Raw genomic sequence first — 20,986 nt, forward strand, 5'->3', positions numbered from 1 at the left:
TTGCAGCGTCTGTTGATTTCTGGCAACATGTCTCAGGCGACATCATATTCACAAATTAAAAAAAAACAAACTTCAGTCTCGTAACACGTAAACCAATCTGAATCCAGATTTTACACAAGAAAAAAGCTAAATGAAAGAGAAACTTATTGCAGTTGCTGGCAATATCAGACTCACCAAGCTAAGGATCTGACAAAACTCATAGTCAGCAGTAGATAACAAGCTGCAAATCTACCTCTTCAATCCACCACTTTGAATCTCCACTCAACCTTACACAGGCCACCCAATAGGATTGACTTTTTTAATGCAACTTGAGAACCCAGTAAAATGGTTGGTACATTACCTGTTCTAATGTTAAACCGTCTGACTTAGCAACACATTCGTCACCTTCACCCTGTCTCGCATATATAATACGTAATATAATATGTATATAATATGGAGGCAGTCTTGTAGCCCTAAAGCTACTGTAGAAATGTATTAAAGGCAAAACGTAGATTTAGACGCCACTACCTCTGGATCCATCTCGTCCTTCAGAGGCGCTCAATGCACTGAGCTTGGTGAGTCGTGAATGGCAGCAACAGCAATGAACTTCTCAACTTCACTTCTGTTCTTTGTTTTGTGGATGAATGTTCCCTCTTTGTAGGTCACAAGCCATTTTCAGTGTATGCCAACTGAAACATGTTGGAACGAGCTGAAGCTGCGACCTTATTGTAGAGAGCTAAGTGTAAAGTGAACTCATCAAAGCTGTGGAGGCGTGGCCTAGGAGAGTGAAGAAGAATTGCAGAAAGGAAAAAAACGTACCCTAGTTTTGTGCCACTAAAGAGGTCATGATGCCAGCTAAACTAATCTGACGACGCTTCATATTTACAGCGCTGATGTTTTTAAAACTTTGACTCACTTTGATTGTGGTAATGCTCACACCTTATCAGTTCTTACATTATTGTCTGTGAATCAGAGAGCTACACAATCTATCTTTCTGTCAGAGTTTTCGGGGTGAGGGTCAGCAGAAGCCCTGAACAGAGTTTAGACTCACAGATTGCTCTCTGTATGTGACCCCTAAATTGGACTGGAACCGGGGACCTACTTGCAATGAGGCGACTAGACAAACATGCGGTTCTAATTGTATTATTTATACATGATATTCTTTGGTTAAACAAGGGAGGAATCAGAACCAAATGTCTCACGAACACAACAGAAATCCAGCGCAGAACGTTGTGCTCTCACCTGAAGGACATTTTTTCTTCATCCTGCATCGCTGTGTCTCGCTTTGGGATGGGCAGTAAGACCCTTCCAGTCTCCTGACGGAGTGGCCAGGGCCCCTGGTTCTGGTTTGCTTCCCCCACCTGAACCCACAAGTGAGGCTGTCACGCTGACAGGTGCTCCATTCGCTCCACTCGCCCAGTGGAGCCAGGAGACAGTTTTCTGAAAAATGAGAAAGCATTTCATTACTCACTTAAATTGTTGGGAATTGGTCTCCTGCGCTAGAGGGGATCCACAGAATAAAAACGTATGAGTCAGTTGGAGATCTGAATTAAACATATCAATAAACTGATGAAATTCTTAAGAACAGAACTCTTTTCATAGTGGAGCCTCTATTATAAACATCATCACATTAGTCTTATTCGCTCATCTGTCTCATTTATCTATGGTTAACATTTTTTAATTATAGTCTCCATTTTGTCCTCTGGTTTCTGATTCCTCCACTACAATCAGGATTGCAAAAGTGACTCTCCTCTTCTATGTGTTGAAGCAACATGGTCACACTTTGATGCTCTGGACTCAGCGACGCCATGAGTCAGGAACATAATTGTCATCTCTCCCCCAGGTTCAAGACTCAAAAGCCATACGGATGTCACCCAACAACAGCTGAGCAGTTGGATGTATTGAATGCATTTGCCTGAAGTCAAGTGGCTGCTCTCTCACTTGTATAAAGTCTGCTCTCTGCAACATGGAACAGTTTTAGCAGTGACTCATCTGGTTTCCTTAGCCAGTAACAATTGAGTTATCTCAGAGGTTTCCTGGCCAGGGTGGTTCTCTACTCCTATAAGCGGACCGGTGAAATAATTCTAAACAAAAACATTTCCTAAATTAGACAGTCACATCGTTGCTGAAGTGCTGATGTAATATCCAGGTTCACATGTCCTCTGTTAAAGTTGTATTAAATACAGTTGTCAAGTGAAGTAGCAAGAAACAGGACAATATCTGGGTCCATTTGGACAAATAAAGGGATCTGGGATTAGCCAACATCAAGATCACATAAAAGAAGTCTGCAAACCGAGGCTCTATAGTTTGAACCATCTGACATTTTATGGTGGAAACACTTGGAGAATCCTAATGTAAGCCTTTCAAGGACAAAGAGAAGAAAAACACTCAAGGCATTTTTAGGTGAAAGCACTTTACTTATTTGACTTCTGGGGATCAAGATGTCGGATGACATGAAGTCAAATATGAGAACTATGAGCGCCGATGGATAAATGGCTTCAGAGCGTCTGCAGCAAGATAAAGTCCCTGGTGCTAAACTGTAAACCCTAACCACGAACTTGTAAAAGTTTGTAAAGACTAATGTTTACTTCGGGCAAACAAACAGTTATGAGGTTAGATAGATTCCAGCTGAGGTTTTAATGAACAGGGCATTTCCCTTTCGTCGCTGATGTCACCCTCAGAAATCAGCGTTCGGGACTGCTTCCACATCCAGAATGGAAAACCGAACATTTCTGGGCAATCCGCATTATCTCTGTCAGATTTGGGGTACGAAACAAATATATTTCCAGTGAACACTCTGCAGAGTTGCTTGAGGTGCGTGTACCAGCAGTCAGACAACCTCAGCATGACCATGAAAAGCAGATGTGGTCAGCGTGCCAAGAGGCAACAGTAGCTCCAGATGTTGCAGGTGGACGGCAGACCTGGAGTTCTGAAGCAGCGATGAGATCGCTCACCGATATATCTCACTTACACTGGGGGATGGATGAAACATAACGAGATATGAAGACACATTACGAAAAGGCTTTTAATGGGAAACGTCTGCTACATGCGGTGCGGAGGGTCGACGCTGGGGATGACGTCACTGGGAAGATGCATGAAGATGGATGCAGAGTGAAGTTTGGAACAGAAAACTGAGTCATCGGGAAAATGAAAGCAACAACTGACGATATCAGCAAATATGATGAAACTTCAGTCAAACATCATTTGTCTTTATGGATTACAGATAGGAGGCTGGACTTTGTCCCTGGTTCTCATCATGAATTTTAGTGCACCACGGTGTAGAGGGTCTTTGGTTTGGTGACCTCAGGTTCTCTACTTTTTGCAGATGTGGTTTTCTTGGTGGAGTTGGTCCAACGTCTCTGATTCTCACTGCAGCGTTTCACTGTCGAATGTGAGACTACTGGTGTTCACCAACACGAGACCACGATCAGAGCATAGAGAGACCCACACCAAGACTTTAAGGGCCCCAGACGAGACGGGAGTCAGGACCAAGACCAAAAAGAATTAGCATTTCTATTGTTTATTTATTTTGAATAAATGACCACTGTCCATTTTGTTGCGAGACATACATGTGGCTGTGTCTATATACAAACATATATATATACATATATACACATACACATATATACAAATAGATTTCTGCATCTGTATTCAGTTTGGTCTCGGTCTTGGCATGGTCCCACTGCCTCTCATTGGTCTTGGTCTCAACTCGGTCTCTGGCCCTCAAAGCCTGTGTCGCTCTTTGCCTAGGTCTCTGTCTCGACTCTGTCTCCGGTTACGTGGTCTCAACGTAAACACTAGTGAAACAAGCAGATGGGATTTTGCAGTATTGCAGATTCATTTGGTGTTCAGCTGATGCATCCCGGTGAGGCACAAACATTTTCCTAGTTAAAAACTCAAGGAGATAAAGGTAACTTGCTTTATGTATGAAACTGTAGATTTCTACTTTTTTTATCCATTCATTGGTATGAATCACACAGCCTTCTTATTTCAAGTAGATGTCTCTGTTTATGAGCTAAAACTGTTGCCTGGAGCCGCCGGAAGACTTGATGCAAGAAAATAGTCAGCTATTGTCGTTAAGCTATTTGGAAAAGATGAAGTGGTTTAAGCTTTTACTATACTTTTATTGGTCTTTTGGAAAACAGACAATAACTATTATTGTGGTCTACTGAGATCTCGAATGCGGCTTTTAATTTGGGTTCTGGTTTTTATCTTCGGGCAGGCAGTCATACAGTACTTCTGCTGAATATCAAAGTTTCCTGCTCGTGTTCTTTGGTCCTGTCCATCTGTTTCGTGTGGTCACCTGTCTCCTGTTGGATAATCAGCGTGCTCCTGTGGCTTCCATCAGGTCCTCCTCCTTTGTGTGTGTGGTTTTCCAGCACTGGTGATGTTGCTGTGATTTCTAGCTTGTTCTTTTCTTTGTTTGTCACACGCTCAAGTTTGATTTTAAGACCTATAATTGGATTTAATGCGTTATAAAAACACAGGGTTATGATGGATGTGGGTGGTTATGCAAGGTTGGGTTTGCTTTGATGTTGGTGGTCCTCAGTGGGGGAATTCTGTGAACCCATTACTTAAATAACTTTCTCAATCAATCTTACCGAAACAGTCACTCTGGTGGGTGAATGTCCCGCCCGGGCAGTGGAGCAGGCATTTTCCTTTGTAGAGCTGGAATCCTGGTTTACACTTGGTGCAGAAGTCCCGACTGAAGCACTGCTCACAGAACATGGAGCGGCACTCTGGAGATACAGTGAACCAGACGTGAAATAAGAAACACCGGTCAGCAAACCAAAAGCACCATGAAGAATTAGGAGATCTATTTCCTCCAACATCACGACGTCAGAGAGAGAAGTCAGGTATTCAGTTCGAGCTGACAGACCTGAGCCTGATGGACATGGACACTTTTATGGTCTCAATCAAAGTACTTACTTTCTTTTTCTGGATTTTATTTATCAGATAGCTGGATTACTCAAAATCCATACGAAGGAATTTTGCCAAGAGAGAAGAAAAATTTGAAGAAAACACCAATAACCATATTTCAAACGGTTCCAACGCAACTTTTTTCCAAGAACAAAATATTTTAATTAGAAAAACACTGACTCGGTCCTGCAGTGTTACACGCAATAATAAATCAGTGAACACAACAAACTCCAAAACCACACCGCAACGGGGAGTAACAATCTTTGTATTCACACTGACCAGCTCAGCAAGTCTTTCCACTCAGCTAACCTTACAAACACAATGGAACGAATTAAATAAAGCTGAAAATGTGAGAAATGTAAGTGGGTCGCAGACTGAAGGCAGGAGGTGTGCAGAAGGCATGCTAACATGTGAGCACTAGGCTAGCTCATTTACTGTGGCTTCACCTGAACATAAATGTCTAAAAAGAACGTTCCAAGAATGGCAATCGTGACTTCATCATTAATGTCATCATGAATTGAGACAGTATGTTGTTGAAAATACCATGAAGAAGTTAATGTAGTGATTCAGTGATGCTTCTTTAGTCATGACTGCAAATACACAGATTTTAAGAGATATATATTCATTAGCTGTTCAGCCATCAGTTACCGTAGACTGAAGCGGTATTCTGTGTTTTGCTGCATGGAAAACTGCCTGGAGAAGTGCATGGACAGAGCTTGCTGAAAAAAAAAGGATTTCCAGTGTTTCCTGACACGCGGCTATATCGATCTAATGATAATATGGATATTGAGACCTACAGGGATATAAAGTGCTAACTCAGCTTTATTTAGTTCTGTGTTTTAAATGTAGCCGCTGCAGCTCTGCAACCTGTTATGCTGAAAGGTTTCAGCTTTGCGGCCGCCAGCTAGCTCCACCGCTTACTTGTGCACGTCATATCGTCACGCAAATTACAAGCATGTCAGACATGACAGACGGGGAGCACGTTCAGGAGAAAAAAAAGGATAAGCAAAAGATGTTGACTATTTCTTTCGAATATTTCATTTATTCTAACTGCTCCTCTATCATTCAGAGAAGGTTTTGAATGTATTTAACGCTAGAACACTTGTGACCCCTTTCCTTATAACTTGGATGCTATTGTTCGAAAGGCACTTGACTGGGTACCTCAGGGTGTCATGCACCACTGATTCACGGGTTTAGCCAAGAATTGTATTTTGATTTAGCTCTGTGACTCAGCTTTTCTGTTTACGTTATAAGAAGCACTGGGAAGTTGAGAGTGTTGGTCACAAGTCAGTAAAGGACGAAGACAGGTTTGTTTTATGGGTGAAATTCTGAAGATGAATGATGAAGATTCTGTAGAGATACTTTGAAGAGCAGAGACGTGCACATATTGATGCCTGGTGGTGCTCAAGCAGCATCCCTTTATCCCTTTTTCACATCATCAAATTCTTAAGAAAAAATAAAGTCTCTGCGACCCCTCCTGCGCTTCCGCAACAACAAGCTGTCATACATGTTGCTTTAGTGGTCTCTTTCATGTGAGTGTTGATATGTTTTATTACGTAATTTTGGGATTTGGTTGTTAAAAACACACAACGTGGCCCTGTTATTAAGTGTGATATTTCAAACTGGCTCATGGTAAAATGCATTGCATTTAGCGGACTTATTCTGGAAGGAAACCAGCCACCTAATGTTCCTTGAGAATATGCACTGACCACTGTTACACCGTGACACAAAGTAAGAAAGCCCTAAAATTTGAATTCAAACATTACAGTGGTGAACCAACCCAGCTATACCCCACCTATAGTTGATCATTCTTCGTTCGTCATTCATTTCTGATGGCTTGCAAACAGAAACCATCCATAAAAGATGTGGCTCAACTGTCGTCCAGTCCATCAGTCACTCAACACACTGCAACATAGCTTCTAAGAAATAACTACAGCAGTTGAGATATCCTTTATTTCATTATTATTCCACAGTGGGGAAATTACACTTGTTTCAGCAGGAATAGTAAAGATGATGAATGCACTAATATGAATTGGCTTTCATAATTTTGTGTCACTGTTGTGGAATTTTATAGCAATATGTCACCAGTAGAAATTTGAATATGTGTGGTTGTTTCTCTGGTTCAGAATTTGTGTTATGATGAAGATTCTGGATCAATGTGTTGTCGACACTTGCTGGAATGGACAACTTTAAGTTGTTCCAAATGTGAGCTCAGGAACCAGGATTTCTCTTTCTGCTTTTGCTCAGTATTTCTTCAGCAAGAGTGAATTAATGGCAGCTCAAGTCAGTGGTGGAGGTTTATTCGTTGAGCTAAACTGAAATGTTTCTAACCAGGTGAACTCTTACTCATGCAGCGGTTGATGTCCTTCCCTCGCTGTCCGTAGTGTCCTGTAGGACACGCGTGAAGACATATTCCGTGGTGGGACATCCCATCACGCTGCAGGAACAGGAAAAGACGATCGGGGCATCGAACGCAGCCGTTGTCATGCGAGCACTCCAGACAACTTCGGCAATCCTCAGAAACGTCCCTGTGAGCTGTGGAGACAGAAGAACAGCGTCTGGATTAGGCCTAAAACAAAAGCAGACAAACACGAGTAAGAAATGGCCGAAGAATCTCTGGTCCTCATTTTGAAGTCCACAACTGAGCTTCAAACGCAGAGCAGCAGGTACGCTTTGCAGGAAGACATAAATCTGCGCGGTCACACAGTTAGCTTTCATCACCACAATATATTGCTGCCCATTTTTATTGACCAAGAAAGTGAGCAAGACTATCTGTTACATGTTTTTGGGTGGACACTGTTGCCATTATTGCCATGTCTTTTCATCACGTGGGATTTCTGAGTCTTTTAATCTTAACAGAAGCATTCTCATTAGTCCAGTGTTCTGAACCTCCTGGAGAGCAGCAACTAGTTCAGAAATGAACTCAACCCCTTGTACTTGAATTTGTGCAGCTATGGAACTCACAGCACACATTAATAATTCCAGCAACATACATGATTAAGAATAATTTAGAACTGCTGCTTTGACTCACATTTCTTCCCCAGTCTTTTGCCTGATAATTGTTTAGTTGTGTTTGTCAAAGCAATGAAATTTGATAAAAAATACTTTTTTTGTCTTTGGCACATGACAGTCAGGATTGTGTCTGAGCCAAACTGAGTCTTATTCTATAATAACAGCGATGTCGGCTCCCAACTACACACTGGACGACGCAGGAATGCTTTCAATCCGTAAGGGATCAAGGGGGGTTATGGAAACACAGGCAAGGTGGGATGGAAAGATGGCTGGAATTAAATTGGGAGGGATGGAAAGACAGAGGGAATCTGCCACGGAGGTAGAAAGAAATCAAAGTAGTCTGAGCCTGGTAGAAAGCTTTTGGCGAACTTGTGTGTGATGGTGCGTGTTCTTGTTCCTCAGTTTCTGCCAGACTCTGAAAACCACTTAATCCCTGTTTTGATATTGTTCATGTTACTGTAAGTTGCAGAGTAGCGAGATTTTTGGTGTTCAAAAGTTGAGCTGCCATGAAAACATGGGTCATGAACTTTGCGTACAGTTGTGAACCGTTGTTTGCTACAATGAGATCCGTGAGCACCAGGTCCTCCTATGCATTTTGGTGGTCTCTGGGTCTCTTTGGTCAACAACTTAAAAAAAGAAAATAAATAAAGACCTACAGACAAGTCAGAAGCACATTATCAGCGTTTGGACCTTTGGCTATTGGCACTTGACATGGCTGTAAAAACGATTCTTATTCAGAGGTCTGAAATACCTGGCACGACGATAAGGCTTTTCTTCAAGCGCCGGTTCCACAATGGCAAAACGCACTCAGTTTTGGTTCCAAGTCGGGAACTTGACATATTTTGAAATGAAGGACTGGAACCTGAGAAATCCAAGATGGATCCATGAAATGCTCGGACTACAATGTGCGTCAGTGGAAGCCAAAAAAAGAGAGGAGGTTGGCCACAAACCAGAATGAGAAAGGGACTTCTCTCACTTATGTGAGGAGGAGATAAACTGGTGTTGGTTACCTTGATGTCTTGATAAAATGGCAATACAAGTTTAATAAATACAAGGTTTGAGTTGTTTGTGACATTTGTAATTCAAGAAGGTTGGGTCCTTTTCAATGAAGTAACCTTCACCATTTATCCCTGTCACTGGAGTTCAGATCCTCGTTGTTGGACCCTGGTCTTTGCCAGATCCTGGGTGTGAAAGTTATTCATCATGGTACCTAAGACCTCAGACACCTGCCCGGCAGAACAGATTATGGTTTATAAAAACAAGAGTCTTCTCATGACACTCCAGCAGAGAGAAATTTATCGCTTGAGAGAGGATGAAGCATCTCTGAAGCATCTTTTTTTAAACTCTATTTGTTGGAGATCCCCAGATTCTTGTTATGACTTAAGTTGAAAACACAAATATTATCATGAAATCTATGGGATGTTAGATAAGGTAGATAGCTGTGTCATCCTCTCTTCCTTTCTTTCTTCCATCTTTACTTTCCCACCATTTTGTCTAACTTTCTTCCACCCTTCCCTCCTTTTGCCTCTCCTTCTTTTCTCCATTGCTGCCTCACATCCTTCACCTCTGCTTCCTCTCTACCCATGTTACTCCCTTTCTTCCTTCCTTTGTTGCTTCAATCCTCCCGGCCTTAATCAAACCAATGAGTCATTAACAAAATTAAACGCATCGTTGTGGCTTAAAGCTCCAGATAAATTGACTGCACAAGTAAATAACACAAGGTCAAACCATCATCGAAACAATTGTTATTCAAAAGCAGCTGTGGGCTTTAAAACCAACTGAAGGTAGGCATTCTGGGAGTGGTGGAGGGATCGCAGGCAAAGTTGTTTAGACGCAGTCAGGCAACATGTTGTTGTCATTTGATGCCACAAAGATGTTTTTTTTTTTTTAACTCAGTAAAAGTTTTAGTGTCTGCAGCAGAAGACGAGAGCAAGTTGTCGTACTCATAATTCGCCCGCATTTGAAAACTGAGCCGATGAGTCAACCGCATGCCCATGTTATGAATGAAAATGAAGGAAAACTGAATTGAACCAAAACTTGAAAACAAAATTTTCTTCTTTGTAAAATCCACCTGAGTCACATGTTTCTGCGTGAACTCAGAGTGGCCTTCCGTGTCACATGACATATTCTCGATAGAATTGTAAACTTGGAAGAAGCTTCTCTTGTTTCAGGAAAACATCTCATGTGGAATGAAGTGAAAGCTGGTGTTTTATATATCAATAAAACTGTTTTATTGTATTATATAAAAACTATTCGGCTTCAAAGGAAAGAGTGATTTCTCACTGTGCAAGGTGAAGATGGAGAATTTGTAGAATCCAGAGAAGTTTGACACATGGGTCAGGGGTTGAGGGGAGAAGTTACAGATTCCCGTGAATGAAACGTGGATCTGTGAATCAACCCATGAGTCATGAACACTTCTACTGAGTGGGAATCAGTGTTTTACTGAAGTTTAGTGACATATAAACAGAGGCTCATTCATACAGAGAACCCCATGCATGCAAGTATTGTAAAAAAAAAAAAAAGTGGATTACTCAGAAGTAAATTAACGTTATTGAGCTGAGACATCACAGGCACAGGACAGGACAGGAAATTCTACCAACCTCACACACATTTTTATGAGTAACAGTGACACAAATTGATTTGTAAATCAAACGTGAGTGAATAAGGCAGTTGACAAAGTGAATTTGTGATGATCAACGATTCACTCTCTGCTGTCCAACCAATGGTCTGTTTGGGGAACAGGGAAACCCAAGTAGAAATGCTAAAACCTTAGTTATGGGCTGATAAACTACAATCCCAATTCCATGTACTAAATGGAGGACTGTGCCTCAAGGACAGCATGAGCAATTTAAACCGAGTGCCCAGTGTCGGAGACGAGCCAGTTTAGATGACAGATTGTGTGTTTCATGGTTAGCAGCAGAAGTAGTTTGGAGAGACACCAGCCTCCAGGCATGAGGAAAGCATGATGTGATGTGATTATTAAAAGATGCTGCAGACATGAAGAAGAGTGCACAACAACGTAACATCTGTGAACAAAACTCCAAGTCGATGAACAAAACCTTCATCATAAAATAAGGATGAAAAATGTGCGTCTTCTTCTACCCTGAGTCTTTCTCATTACGCTTATTGTGCTTTCTCACGAACACAATTTTGCACTGACATTCAGAGCGTGCTGAATGAAAATACAATATTCACTGGCACAGTTGGTCTGAGTTTTGATAACTTGGAGAAATTGTCCAAAAAATTCTCAGCTGGATGAAAACAAACAAACAACAACAAAATCATGGTGCTTCTTTCACGTAGAAAAGTAAGCTTTGGAATTAAATATAGGGGTGTGACTAGAAAAACTAATACGATTAATTAGAGGATTCATAATTGTTTAATCACGATTCATCATATTTTAATATTTGACACAAGAATGGTCTGGAGATAGAAAAGTCTTAAAGAAGTCTTTGTTGTCTTCGCACATTGCATAATGCGGGGCACCTGAAGTTGCCACACCCTAAAATGCTCCCTGGGAAGTTTATTGATACATACATACATAGATCTGCCTACTTGTGATTTGGATGGATACTTTATATTTGTCAGTTAAGTACAAGTGAGGGGGCGTTTGATGTTGGTCCTTAGCACAGTTGATACTCTGATCGTAGCTCATCACAGAACATATCTGGGTCACCCTCCAAACTCATTACAGTACAACCCCAAACAGTAAAATCACCCATTTAGTGAAGGCCCTCGGACCCCACTTCAAGGTCTCGACCCGGAGTCTGAAAAACAGTCCTCGGCACATGTGCAATCGATCTGCAGGCTTGAGACACTTTTGGAGGAGCGTCAGGTTTAGGTAGCGTAAAACTGTGACCTTTGACTCTGCATGAGTCTTTAACAAGCACCATGTGGAACAAGCTCCACTGGGGTTTGAGGGAAACACGCTGGTGCTTCAAATGACTTCCACCCCGGGACGGAATTCACACTGAGAAATTAAAGCCATGGTTTTGGAGAAGTCCTGCATGAACTGATGCAGCACTGACTTTTATTCTGATTTATCTAACAGGATGAATCCCTGCTGTCTTATTTATTTATCTTATCATAGTTTTATTGTGTTTGTCTAGCAGCAGGGGAATCACCATTTCTCCATCATGACAAGACAAATTTTGTAATTGTCAGTGTGTGACTGAATCACGCACATATGTTCTGTTACTACATTTGTGTTCAATGTGCCTTTGCAGTTTCAATTGTTTTTTCATTGATCTTAAGTACAGTTAGCATGGTTTGATATGACATCAGCTGATTTGGTCGTGGGTTAGATTCCCGGGAGCTTTGGCTTTATAGTGAGCTGTGTTTGTACTTCCTTCATGCTTGTGCAGACACTCAATCCTCAATTTGAGGATGATGACTTTAAAATAACTGGGTCATTATAATGAGGTTTCAGTCTGATTCAGAGTCCTGGTTAAGGTGAGCCAATTTTTTGGATGGTTAGATTTACGGGGAGAGGCTCGGGAAAGGGTTATGCTAGGGTGTAGCAATGACAAACCACACAATGTCCACCCAAGGATAGAAAAATCTGTGTGAGTGTGGTTGTCTGTCTCTATATGTGCGGTGATGTACAGGTGACTAGACAAATAAGATATGAAAAATGAGTGAGTGAAGTTTTGTCCTTGTACCAAGATAGTAGTTCTCTATTCAAAAGAAACAAAGAAAAATTCAGAAAAATTCCTCATAATCTCGGCTTCCTTTTTTAACACTAAGCAGCCGCGCCTTCAGAAGGGACAAACTACCCATAATGCACTTTAATATGGGAAATAACAAGAAAAATGTGTAAGCAACGCACGCACACATTCTGACTGACCCATATGTTGATGAATTTCAGATGTGTTTCACACGTGTAAGCGTTTTACACGTTTTCAACATGTTTTAAGTGAGAAGTTGCATCCCAAACCGTAAGTCCTGAATAATGAGTTGAAGAATGTTTGAGCGCCAAGGTGAGGAATTTACGGAGTCACTGAGGAACCGTGTTCCTTCCTGCTTTGTTAAAGGAGCTACATCACTCTTTAGCTCTTTGCTGATGTTTGATTTAGCTGAGTTGAGCTGGACGAGTCCTTTAGCTTTGAAAAAACATTTTTGATCGTCTGCTGAGTCATTTCGCCCGCAGCGATTGGACGGCTAGATGACCACAGGTACCATGGGAGAGAGCTGGATATGCTGGACGTACTGAGAGTGTAACAACGGTTTGAGGATTAGCATGAATCAATTCATGGCTTTTGGTTGGGTGTGATGACTCATAGTTCGAATTATTTCTTGATTCCTTCCGTTCACAAAGTCTTTTGTAGTTTATTGTTTTGAACTTTAGAATTGTTCATTAGGTCGCTGTCATGTTTGATTTTGTTTTGCTTCACTAAAATGCAAAAAAATGAAAAAAATGAAACTTTTGAATCACAACTTACAATTTAACTTTGACACATTGTTGGTAGCCAAAGGAATAACACCAGAAGATTGCCCAGAAAATAATCATTTGCTTATTATAAAATGGAAAAAGAAAATGAAAGATGACACAGCTTCCTTGAACAGCACATCAATCCATGTTCTCTTTGAACGATCCTGCTCCATAACATGAGCTCACTGTTGAAGCCAAATTAGAATAATAGCCGTAATAACCGCGTCATTCTCGCTTCTTGTGTTAACGTTCCTGTTTTTATATCATCCGTGCACCATGTGAATCTGTCTGTTTTAACAGCCAAAAAAACGAAGTCCAGATGCTACAGATGAAGGCCGAGATTGAGAAACGGCACTGTTTGGAGGGGTGAACGAAGGAGAGGAAGAAGGGCTGGAGGAAAGGTTTGGGGGGGCCTGTGGAAGGGCGTAAATCTCTGTGGTGTGAAGTGATCAGTTCGGACAGGAGGTTAATCCGTCATGCCCACAATAACCGTTTGACCTTTGAGTTTGAGTGATGTAATTATTTGTCAAATTAACCAAAGTGAAAAAGGAAATGTGCGTCCTAGAGATGGTTTGCTTCACTTTATTTGATAACACTAGCATTGAAAACAGAAGGATGCATTTTTAAAATGACTTGGAACTGAGTGGAGCTGAGTCTTTTCACTTGCAATTCAAAATAAATAAAAAAGATTCGCCCAAATTTGACTTTTCCCCCCCGATAATGCTTGATCCTAACCAAAGTTAGCAGTAGGTGTCTGAGCAAACACATCAACTCTCTCTCTTAAAAAAAAAAAAAAAAAAAAAAAAAAACTTCAGGCAACTTTCACAAATATTGATCCTTTCTCACACAGATTGATAAGGCTCATGAATCCGTCTCTTGTGAGACTGAATTTTGTCCACTTGAGGCCACCGTATTGTGTAACCGCTCCCCATGGAACAGTGAGCCTGTGTGCATCAGGCTGAAATGAAGAAGGAACAGGTTTCTTTCACTGACTACACAGTTCATTTCCTCACCCGACTAGCATGTACTCTCTGTATATTGTAGTCTGAAACCTGTGCTGCAACGATTCTCTCTCCTGTGCGTAACTTCGCCGCCCCAATTGGTTCAGTGCATACGCACATTTTGACCAACCACGAGTGTCTTTTAGAGAAATCAGCTCTTAGACATGAGCCAGCTCTAATAGCTCACTTCAAATAGCAGCTCTTCTAGTTGCTGGTCATTCCATTGTGTACGTAGCGGTGTCACTCGGCGGCAATGCAGCACCGGAGGACCTGTGGAAACTGCTGGTATAAAGACACACGCGGTCGAACAGCGGTGTGAGCACTTCATTTTATTGGTTTAATGTCCCAAGGCTTTTTGTCTGGACGTCAAGAAACCCCGTAGTTCGGAAATTGCAGCAATTTATATTCAATTCAGGATTAATTTTTGTTGCGCAGCATAGATATTATTGTGAGCTGAGATCGTATCAGCTGTGCGCAATTGCGCACGTGCAGCTTAGAGGGAACATTGATCCTAACTCCAAACATCCCACCTCTGCGTGTACTGATCTACGTAGCTGAGGTTGGGTTTTCTTCTTCCTTTTTCAACTGTGTAAGACCGGTTGTACGAAGCGGTAGAATCTTGTAGATCGCCACTCCTGTCAGCAACTTCCAATGACCCATAACTTCATGGTAGCGCTTCTGTCAACCGTGCACAGAGCCCAGACGTGTAACAGACAACCTTATGAAATCCATAAGACTCAATCACTGAAGGACAGGATAACTATTACTGCTATTTCCAGGGTCAGATAGTTGGTGGTTCTTACTTCCAAAGGGGATGAGGAACCAGTTGTGCCCCCCTGCTGGTTTCTGAGAGACTGGTTCAGATCCAGAGCAGAGGGATTCAGGATAGCCTTCAGATGGCTGCACTCCTTTTTCTGGTGCAATTGTGTAATATGTGCCTAAGCCTTAAATAAATGGAGTGACTTCAGTTTTTGGTGTCGGCGACATATTTCAGACTTTGAGCTCTTAAATGCTCCAGTCTTGCTGTCAGGACTTGTTATATCTAACAAGAGTCAGTTGCACCTGATGGCTCCACACAGCCCCTTTAATCATGGGCTCACGCCTCACCTCGGGTCAGCTGACAGCGCCACTGAGGGGAACATTGGAAAGCAGGATGATGGCGTAATTGCGACCGGATCTCCCACCATTAGTCCAAATTTTGGAGGAAATACCAGATACCGGAGGGTCAGCCGCATCTCTGGGTCACCACTGTTTTTCCAGGAATTTTTCTAATTACCGAATTACCGAGATCTGAGGAGCTGGCGCGGACTCGAATGAGGAGCCAACCTGACGGCTCAGTCACTGATCATCATGAGACAGGGAAGTTCAAATTTGAAAAAACTTATTTGATAGATCAGGTCAGAAACAATGCACTACCGTTTAGTCCACAGAAGTAACCAATAGGATTCTTTCATGAACATCTGAAGCTGGGAGAATGGGAGCGAGGCTCAATCGCTAACTTGAGAGCTTTGTCTTTTGGCTCAACTCAGAGTGTTAAAGTCAATAAAAAAAATCCAAGTTTCAAAATGGAAATGCCCCCCAAAAAAGTTGCTCATAATGGAATTGAAAAAAATGAATATGAAGAAACCACAGATAACATAAAGCAAATAGACAAAAACCTTACTCTAGAATTTATCATGACAACTGTACACTTATCAGCATCAAAAGATGTTTTTCCCCCCAAATACAACTGAAAAATGTTTAATTTTAAATGAATCAGAAATGAGTCCTCCAGCAGGAAACATAAAATAACCATGAAAATAAAGTTTAATTAAAAGCATATTTCGCTTTATTTAATTTAAATGACTAAAAAGTATAATATATTTATGTTTGCTATAATTCAACTTAACAAACACAATTTAACAATAGTTTTTTATGATAACATCCACTTCACCTGCACGTATCCAGCAACATCAGCTAAAGCAACGGCACGTATTGTGACAAATGAAGCATTTGTTGCCCCTCAGTCTCCTCCCCTCCAAACTTTCCCCAGCACTGCAGAGCCATTCTCGATGGCAACCATATGTGTGACAACAGTTTAAGTTTACTTTTACCATTTCCAGTCACTAATGCTTCTTTCCATGTTGTTGCTGTTGTTGCCATGACAACTGCAATCCCATTAACATATGGAAGTGGTCTGATTAACTCGAGCTCCACTTATTTTCTTAACACTGACCAAGTCCCATTAACCATTGTGGGAAAGCAATTGTTTTCAGTAGCTGGTGACGTATAGCTGATGCAGTTGGAGCTAAAACTAATTGTGATTCCTAAAACGTTTGACTTCTGTGAATGTTTATTCAATTAGTTTAAATGCTCATGTCTGACAGTTAATGATCACTCATTAATGAGTGTGCAAACCTGAGAAAAGTTCTCAAGGACTCGAGAAGTGAGTCACCCTGTCAATTCAGTGTTGGAATGCTGTAAATATTCAGATTAGATTCTGCTCTATTACATTGACATCACTTTCTGGTTCATGTGAAGGGTGTTTCAGAATATGGTCCAAATTATCAGTATCTTTTTACTTTTGTTTTGATGTGTGTTTGATGTGTAGTATTGAGGAAGTTAAACATCCCGAGTCGCATCTACTTTGGGTAAAACTGCTCTCTTCCATGGTTCACTCAGATTAGTGCAACTCTGTAATGCCATATGTCCGACCTACTTCTTTCTAGACTTGCAGACACAGTGGGATCATTGCTTAGTCCTTCTCACTGGGCCCCCACGGTATGTGGACGCCACCAGCGCCACTCAAGGGTTTCAAAACAAACACAATCCTCATGCATGTGCATGTGTAAGACTAGTTATTAGCTACTCCTACTATTACCATAATAGTAAGAGTAGCATACAGTACAGAAGTTCTCAACTGTGTCTTTAACTGCATAAGGTCCCTGGTCTGGACGCTGGACATGCCTGGTTTAAAATGGTTTCAAAGCAGCAAAATTAGTTTTGACCAATATGATCTTACCGAATGACCTCAGGTAAGCATTGTTGAAAAGTGACTGTATACTTGGTAACCATCGAGATGGTCCACATAATAATGGAACAAATTGTTACCAAATAAATAACACTGAGAATTAAAAAATAAATGGATAAAAAATGAAAAATGCTTATAGATGACTGCTCACCAGTACATGCATTCTCATTATTACAATTTTATTTCATAAATACTTGGTAATTTGATTTTCAAATTTATATTCGTAAATAAATAAATGTTGTGTCCAACAGGTAATCAATATTATTTGTTTACTGTTTTAATATTAAAATTCCATAAATATGAATGCAAATATCTGATGGAAAGTGTCTGGTTTACAAACTACTTTATTAAAACCCATCTGTCTGGGGCAGAGCTAAAATGAATGTTTCTCCAATGATGATGAAATATGATCAGATTGGAGCAAATATTTTGTTTATTCAAATATGTCGCTGTGTTGACATACTCTCAGATTTAACACAAAACAATTACAAAGCTGTTTTCATTAAATCCAGATAATTGCACTCTGTAGTTATTATTATTGTAATTACATTCTGCTGAGCAAAATCATACGGAAACTTATTAGAAAGTTGTTAATGACATGTTATACAGCTGAGGATTTAAACACTAAAAACAGGCAAATTGAAAGTTCATATCTATAAAGTGATTTAAAAGTGTTAATAATGGGAGCAGTTTTTCCGACTCTGTTTGTGACTCCTGCTGCCAACAAGTGAGCTGGGTCTATTGACAGGAGCAGTGTTGGGCCGAAAGAGAAACCTGATGGTCTCAAACCTCTGATGGCATTTCTCTCTTACTGCTTCAGATATTTGCTGTGACAAAATTGGAACATCTTTGACACTACATATACTTTATTTGTATTAATATTAAAGCATCCGAAATGATTGTTTTGCTGACAACTACAGAAAATAATGCAGGAATGCGCTACAAGGCTCAACTCAAAATTTAACCTGCAAAAATAAGAGTTTTGAAGTTTTTAATTCAATTCATAATATTTTGTTTTTGGTTAATTATTTTGACTCTAAATGATGACGAATTCTGTAAGTGTATTGTGAATAAAATTTTAATTTGAAAAAAAAAAAGGTCTGCTCTTGGGAAAATCACTGATTCATCCTTGTCAAATGCTGCTCCATATTTTGTACTTCTCAATAAGGACAAGCCGCCAGCCTTGTTTCAGACACTTTTTTCACTTTCTGACTTTGTTTTAATTCGAACAGCGACGAACCTATTTGGGTATGTTGGGAAGTAGCAGCCAGCAATACCACGGTGTGTGCACCAAGAATGTTGGTGTTCGGTGACTTCACTTATTTTCATTACTTAAATAAAATCCAAATTGATTTGAAATTTAAATGGATAAATAAATGTTTTTTTTGCTGCTGTTTTGGTTTATTTACAAAAATGTTGGCTCTTAACTCAGGTCGCTAAATTAGCTTAGCCTTAGGATTCAAATTTAGCATGCAGAATGTGGCAAAAAGGCACATCAATCCGAATCTAATCTTTTATAGCTTTCCATATACATGTTTTCAAGGCTGTGTACAGAAATACGGAAAAACAATCAATAAATGTTCATCTAATAGGTGATGATGGGACATGCACAAGACAACTTTAATTGCAAAGGTGAAGTTGTCATCTTATTTTAAAATGTAAAAAGTGAAAACTTGGAGGTTCTGCTCACCATTTTGCTTGTACACACCACCAGACCCCATCATGATCGCCTCAGATAGCAACGTTATCACGATGGCGAAGAATCTCGAACGCATCTGGGCTGCTGGCAAGCGCCCGCTTCAGCGCCAGGTTGTGGACATCTGCAGGTCTCCAGAGTATGAAGCTCCAAAGTGAAAGTCAGGAAGAGCGAGGGGTATTATAGACAGGTTGAAGATACACGCTGCAGGTTGAGTGATGAAAAAGGTGGACGCTGAAATCCTTATTCGGAGCCAGAGATATTGAGGTCGACTCTGCAGCTTCCCCAGACTGGCAGGCTCACCATTAACTACCTCTGTCAAATTTGCGATAAACGACCCCCACTTATCCCTTTGCCATCTTAACCCTTTAAAAGCTGCAGGTCCTTTAAGTGATTCCATATTTGCAGCCCCCTCCTCCCGGCTCTATCTCTCCTCATGTGGTGTTTCCTCTTTTTCTCCCCCGTTTTTTTATGAAACTTGTTTGTTTTCTCGCGTGCACGGGACAGCTTTTGTTTTTTGCAGTGGAGCCATTAAAGGAGGGCAGAAAAGTAAACTTAATTTGACCACAGTGAGGAAAACAGCTGGCGAGCAGAAATGTGATTGCAGACTTGCGTGCTTCTGCTGTCGATCTGAGGTAGGAAATCAGACACATCAGAGGTGAAGATTTTGAGATCTGACACCTTTATAACCCAAAAATTCAACCGCCGGTGAAGTAAACATGGACAATGTGACAGTCGATGTTGCATAGGCAAAGCTCTAGCTTGAGTTTGAGGGCGAGCCAACTGGTGTTCTTTAAAACACTTAAACTTGTGATCAATTTTTGACAGAAATGCATGATAATTTTCCTGATTCAAGACAGGTGACTTGTCTTTTCCTGGCGTGCAATGACCCGTGACCATCCAAAATGATTCAAGAAGGAGAGGCAGCAGGCCAAATTTGTCCTTTCAATGCCAGCAGTTATTTATGCCTCTGAATGAGAATTGTAGTGAAGGAGTGAAGCACAAATGAAACTGCGCAATTACGAACCCACAGTGCCAACCACTGTGGTACCGTGCTGCTCACTGATTCATAAACTTCACCAGCCTTTGAAATGGTTCTTCAGATGATTTGCATCCAGCAGAGAGAATAAATGATACATACTTTATGTAGAAGGTTTTGTAAATGTAGCATTGTTCTCCACCATGGGGCGTCAAAATGTTTGTTAGGCTGAGACCCACTTGAAGGGTGAATGTTGCGATGGGGTGTAGAAAATGGCCGTCTACTCAACACCAATGACACCAAGAATCCTGAAAAGAAAGGATGATGTCCAGGCATCCAGGGGCAGGAGGCGCCACATGGGCACTGTGTACAAGGAGACACAGTCCAGGCTGTTTTGAACCTAACAACATTGAGAAGACAGCTGGATCTATCAATGGAGGGACGCATGACTGTGTGGAGGAGGTAATGAAGATTGAGAGCACCACGACCAGTCCCTCATACCTTTGCTATGCAAAAGCTACAGATGGACCTTCAGTCAGACACTCTAGAAGCTGAATCGGAACCTAATGTTTCCAGGGCTACTTCGTGCCAACACCACCCGATGTAGAATGCGTGTTGCATGAGATAATCCCATAGTTTCACAAATTTTTGTTGCTGATAAATGATTGAAGAGTCTATTGATGGTTACATGAGAGAATGGTTGAATTATTGCCATAGTTTTGTTTGAAAACAAAAGCTGTGATGTTCTGTGGAACCCAATAAACAATTGAGTTTTCTAGACACTCTCTTGTGTTTTTCCAGAAAAGTTACTCTTGATACATATATTTGGTGGTTTATTGTTTCTCCGGTATCCGTCCCAGATTCACTCCAAATTGATGAATAGTTATAGGTTCCACATCTCTGCTGCGGGCCATGTTGTTCATCTCCCCATCATTTAAAAGCACTGGAATGTCATTCC

The 20,986-nt window shown here is 40.9% G+C and overlaps 1 protein-coding gene across 1 annotated transcript in view; it reads right to left on the reverse strand.

The window, feature by feature from the left end:
• LOC128760955 (R-spondin-4-like) overlaps positions 1 to 19,301 on the reverse strand; it is a 38,180-nt gene extending 18,879 nt beyond the window's left edge. The window contains exons 1-4 of the mRNA XM_053868750.1: positions 19,044 to 19,301; positions 7,246 to 7,434; positions 4,581 to 4,718; positions 1,222 to 1,419 (exon numbers count right to left, since the gene is read on the reverse strand). Coding sequence (XP_053724725.1) covers positions 1,222 to 1,419; positions 4,581 to 4,718; positions 7,246 to 7,434; positions 19,044 to 19,128 — 610 coding nt within the window. The 5' untranslated portion in view covers positions 19,129 to 19,301. The remainder of the gene's footprint in view (positions 1 to 1,221; positions 1,420 to 4,580; positions 4,719 to 7,245; positions 7,435 to 19,043) is intronic.
• Positions 19,302 to 20,986: the final 1,685 nt, after the last annotated feature.

Source organism: Synchiropus splendidus, chromosome 6 (genome assembly GCF_027744825.2).
Source record: "Synchiropus splendidus isolate RoL2022-P1 chromosome 6, RoL_Sspl_1.0, whole genome shotgun sequence".
NCBI lineage: Eukaryota > Metazoa > Chordata > Actinopteri > Syngnathiformes > Callionymidae > Synchiropus > Synchiropus splendidus.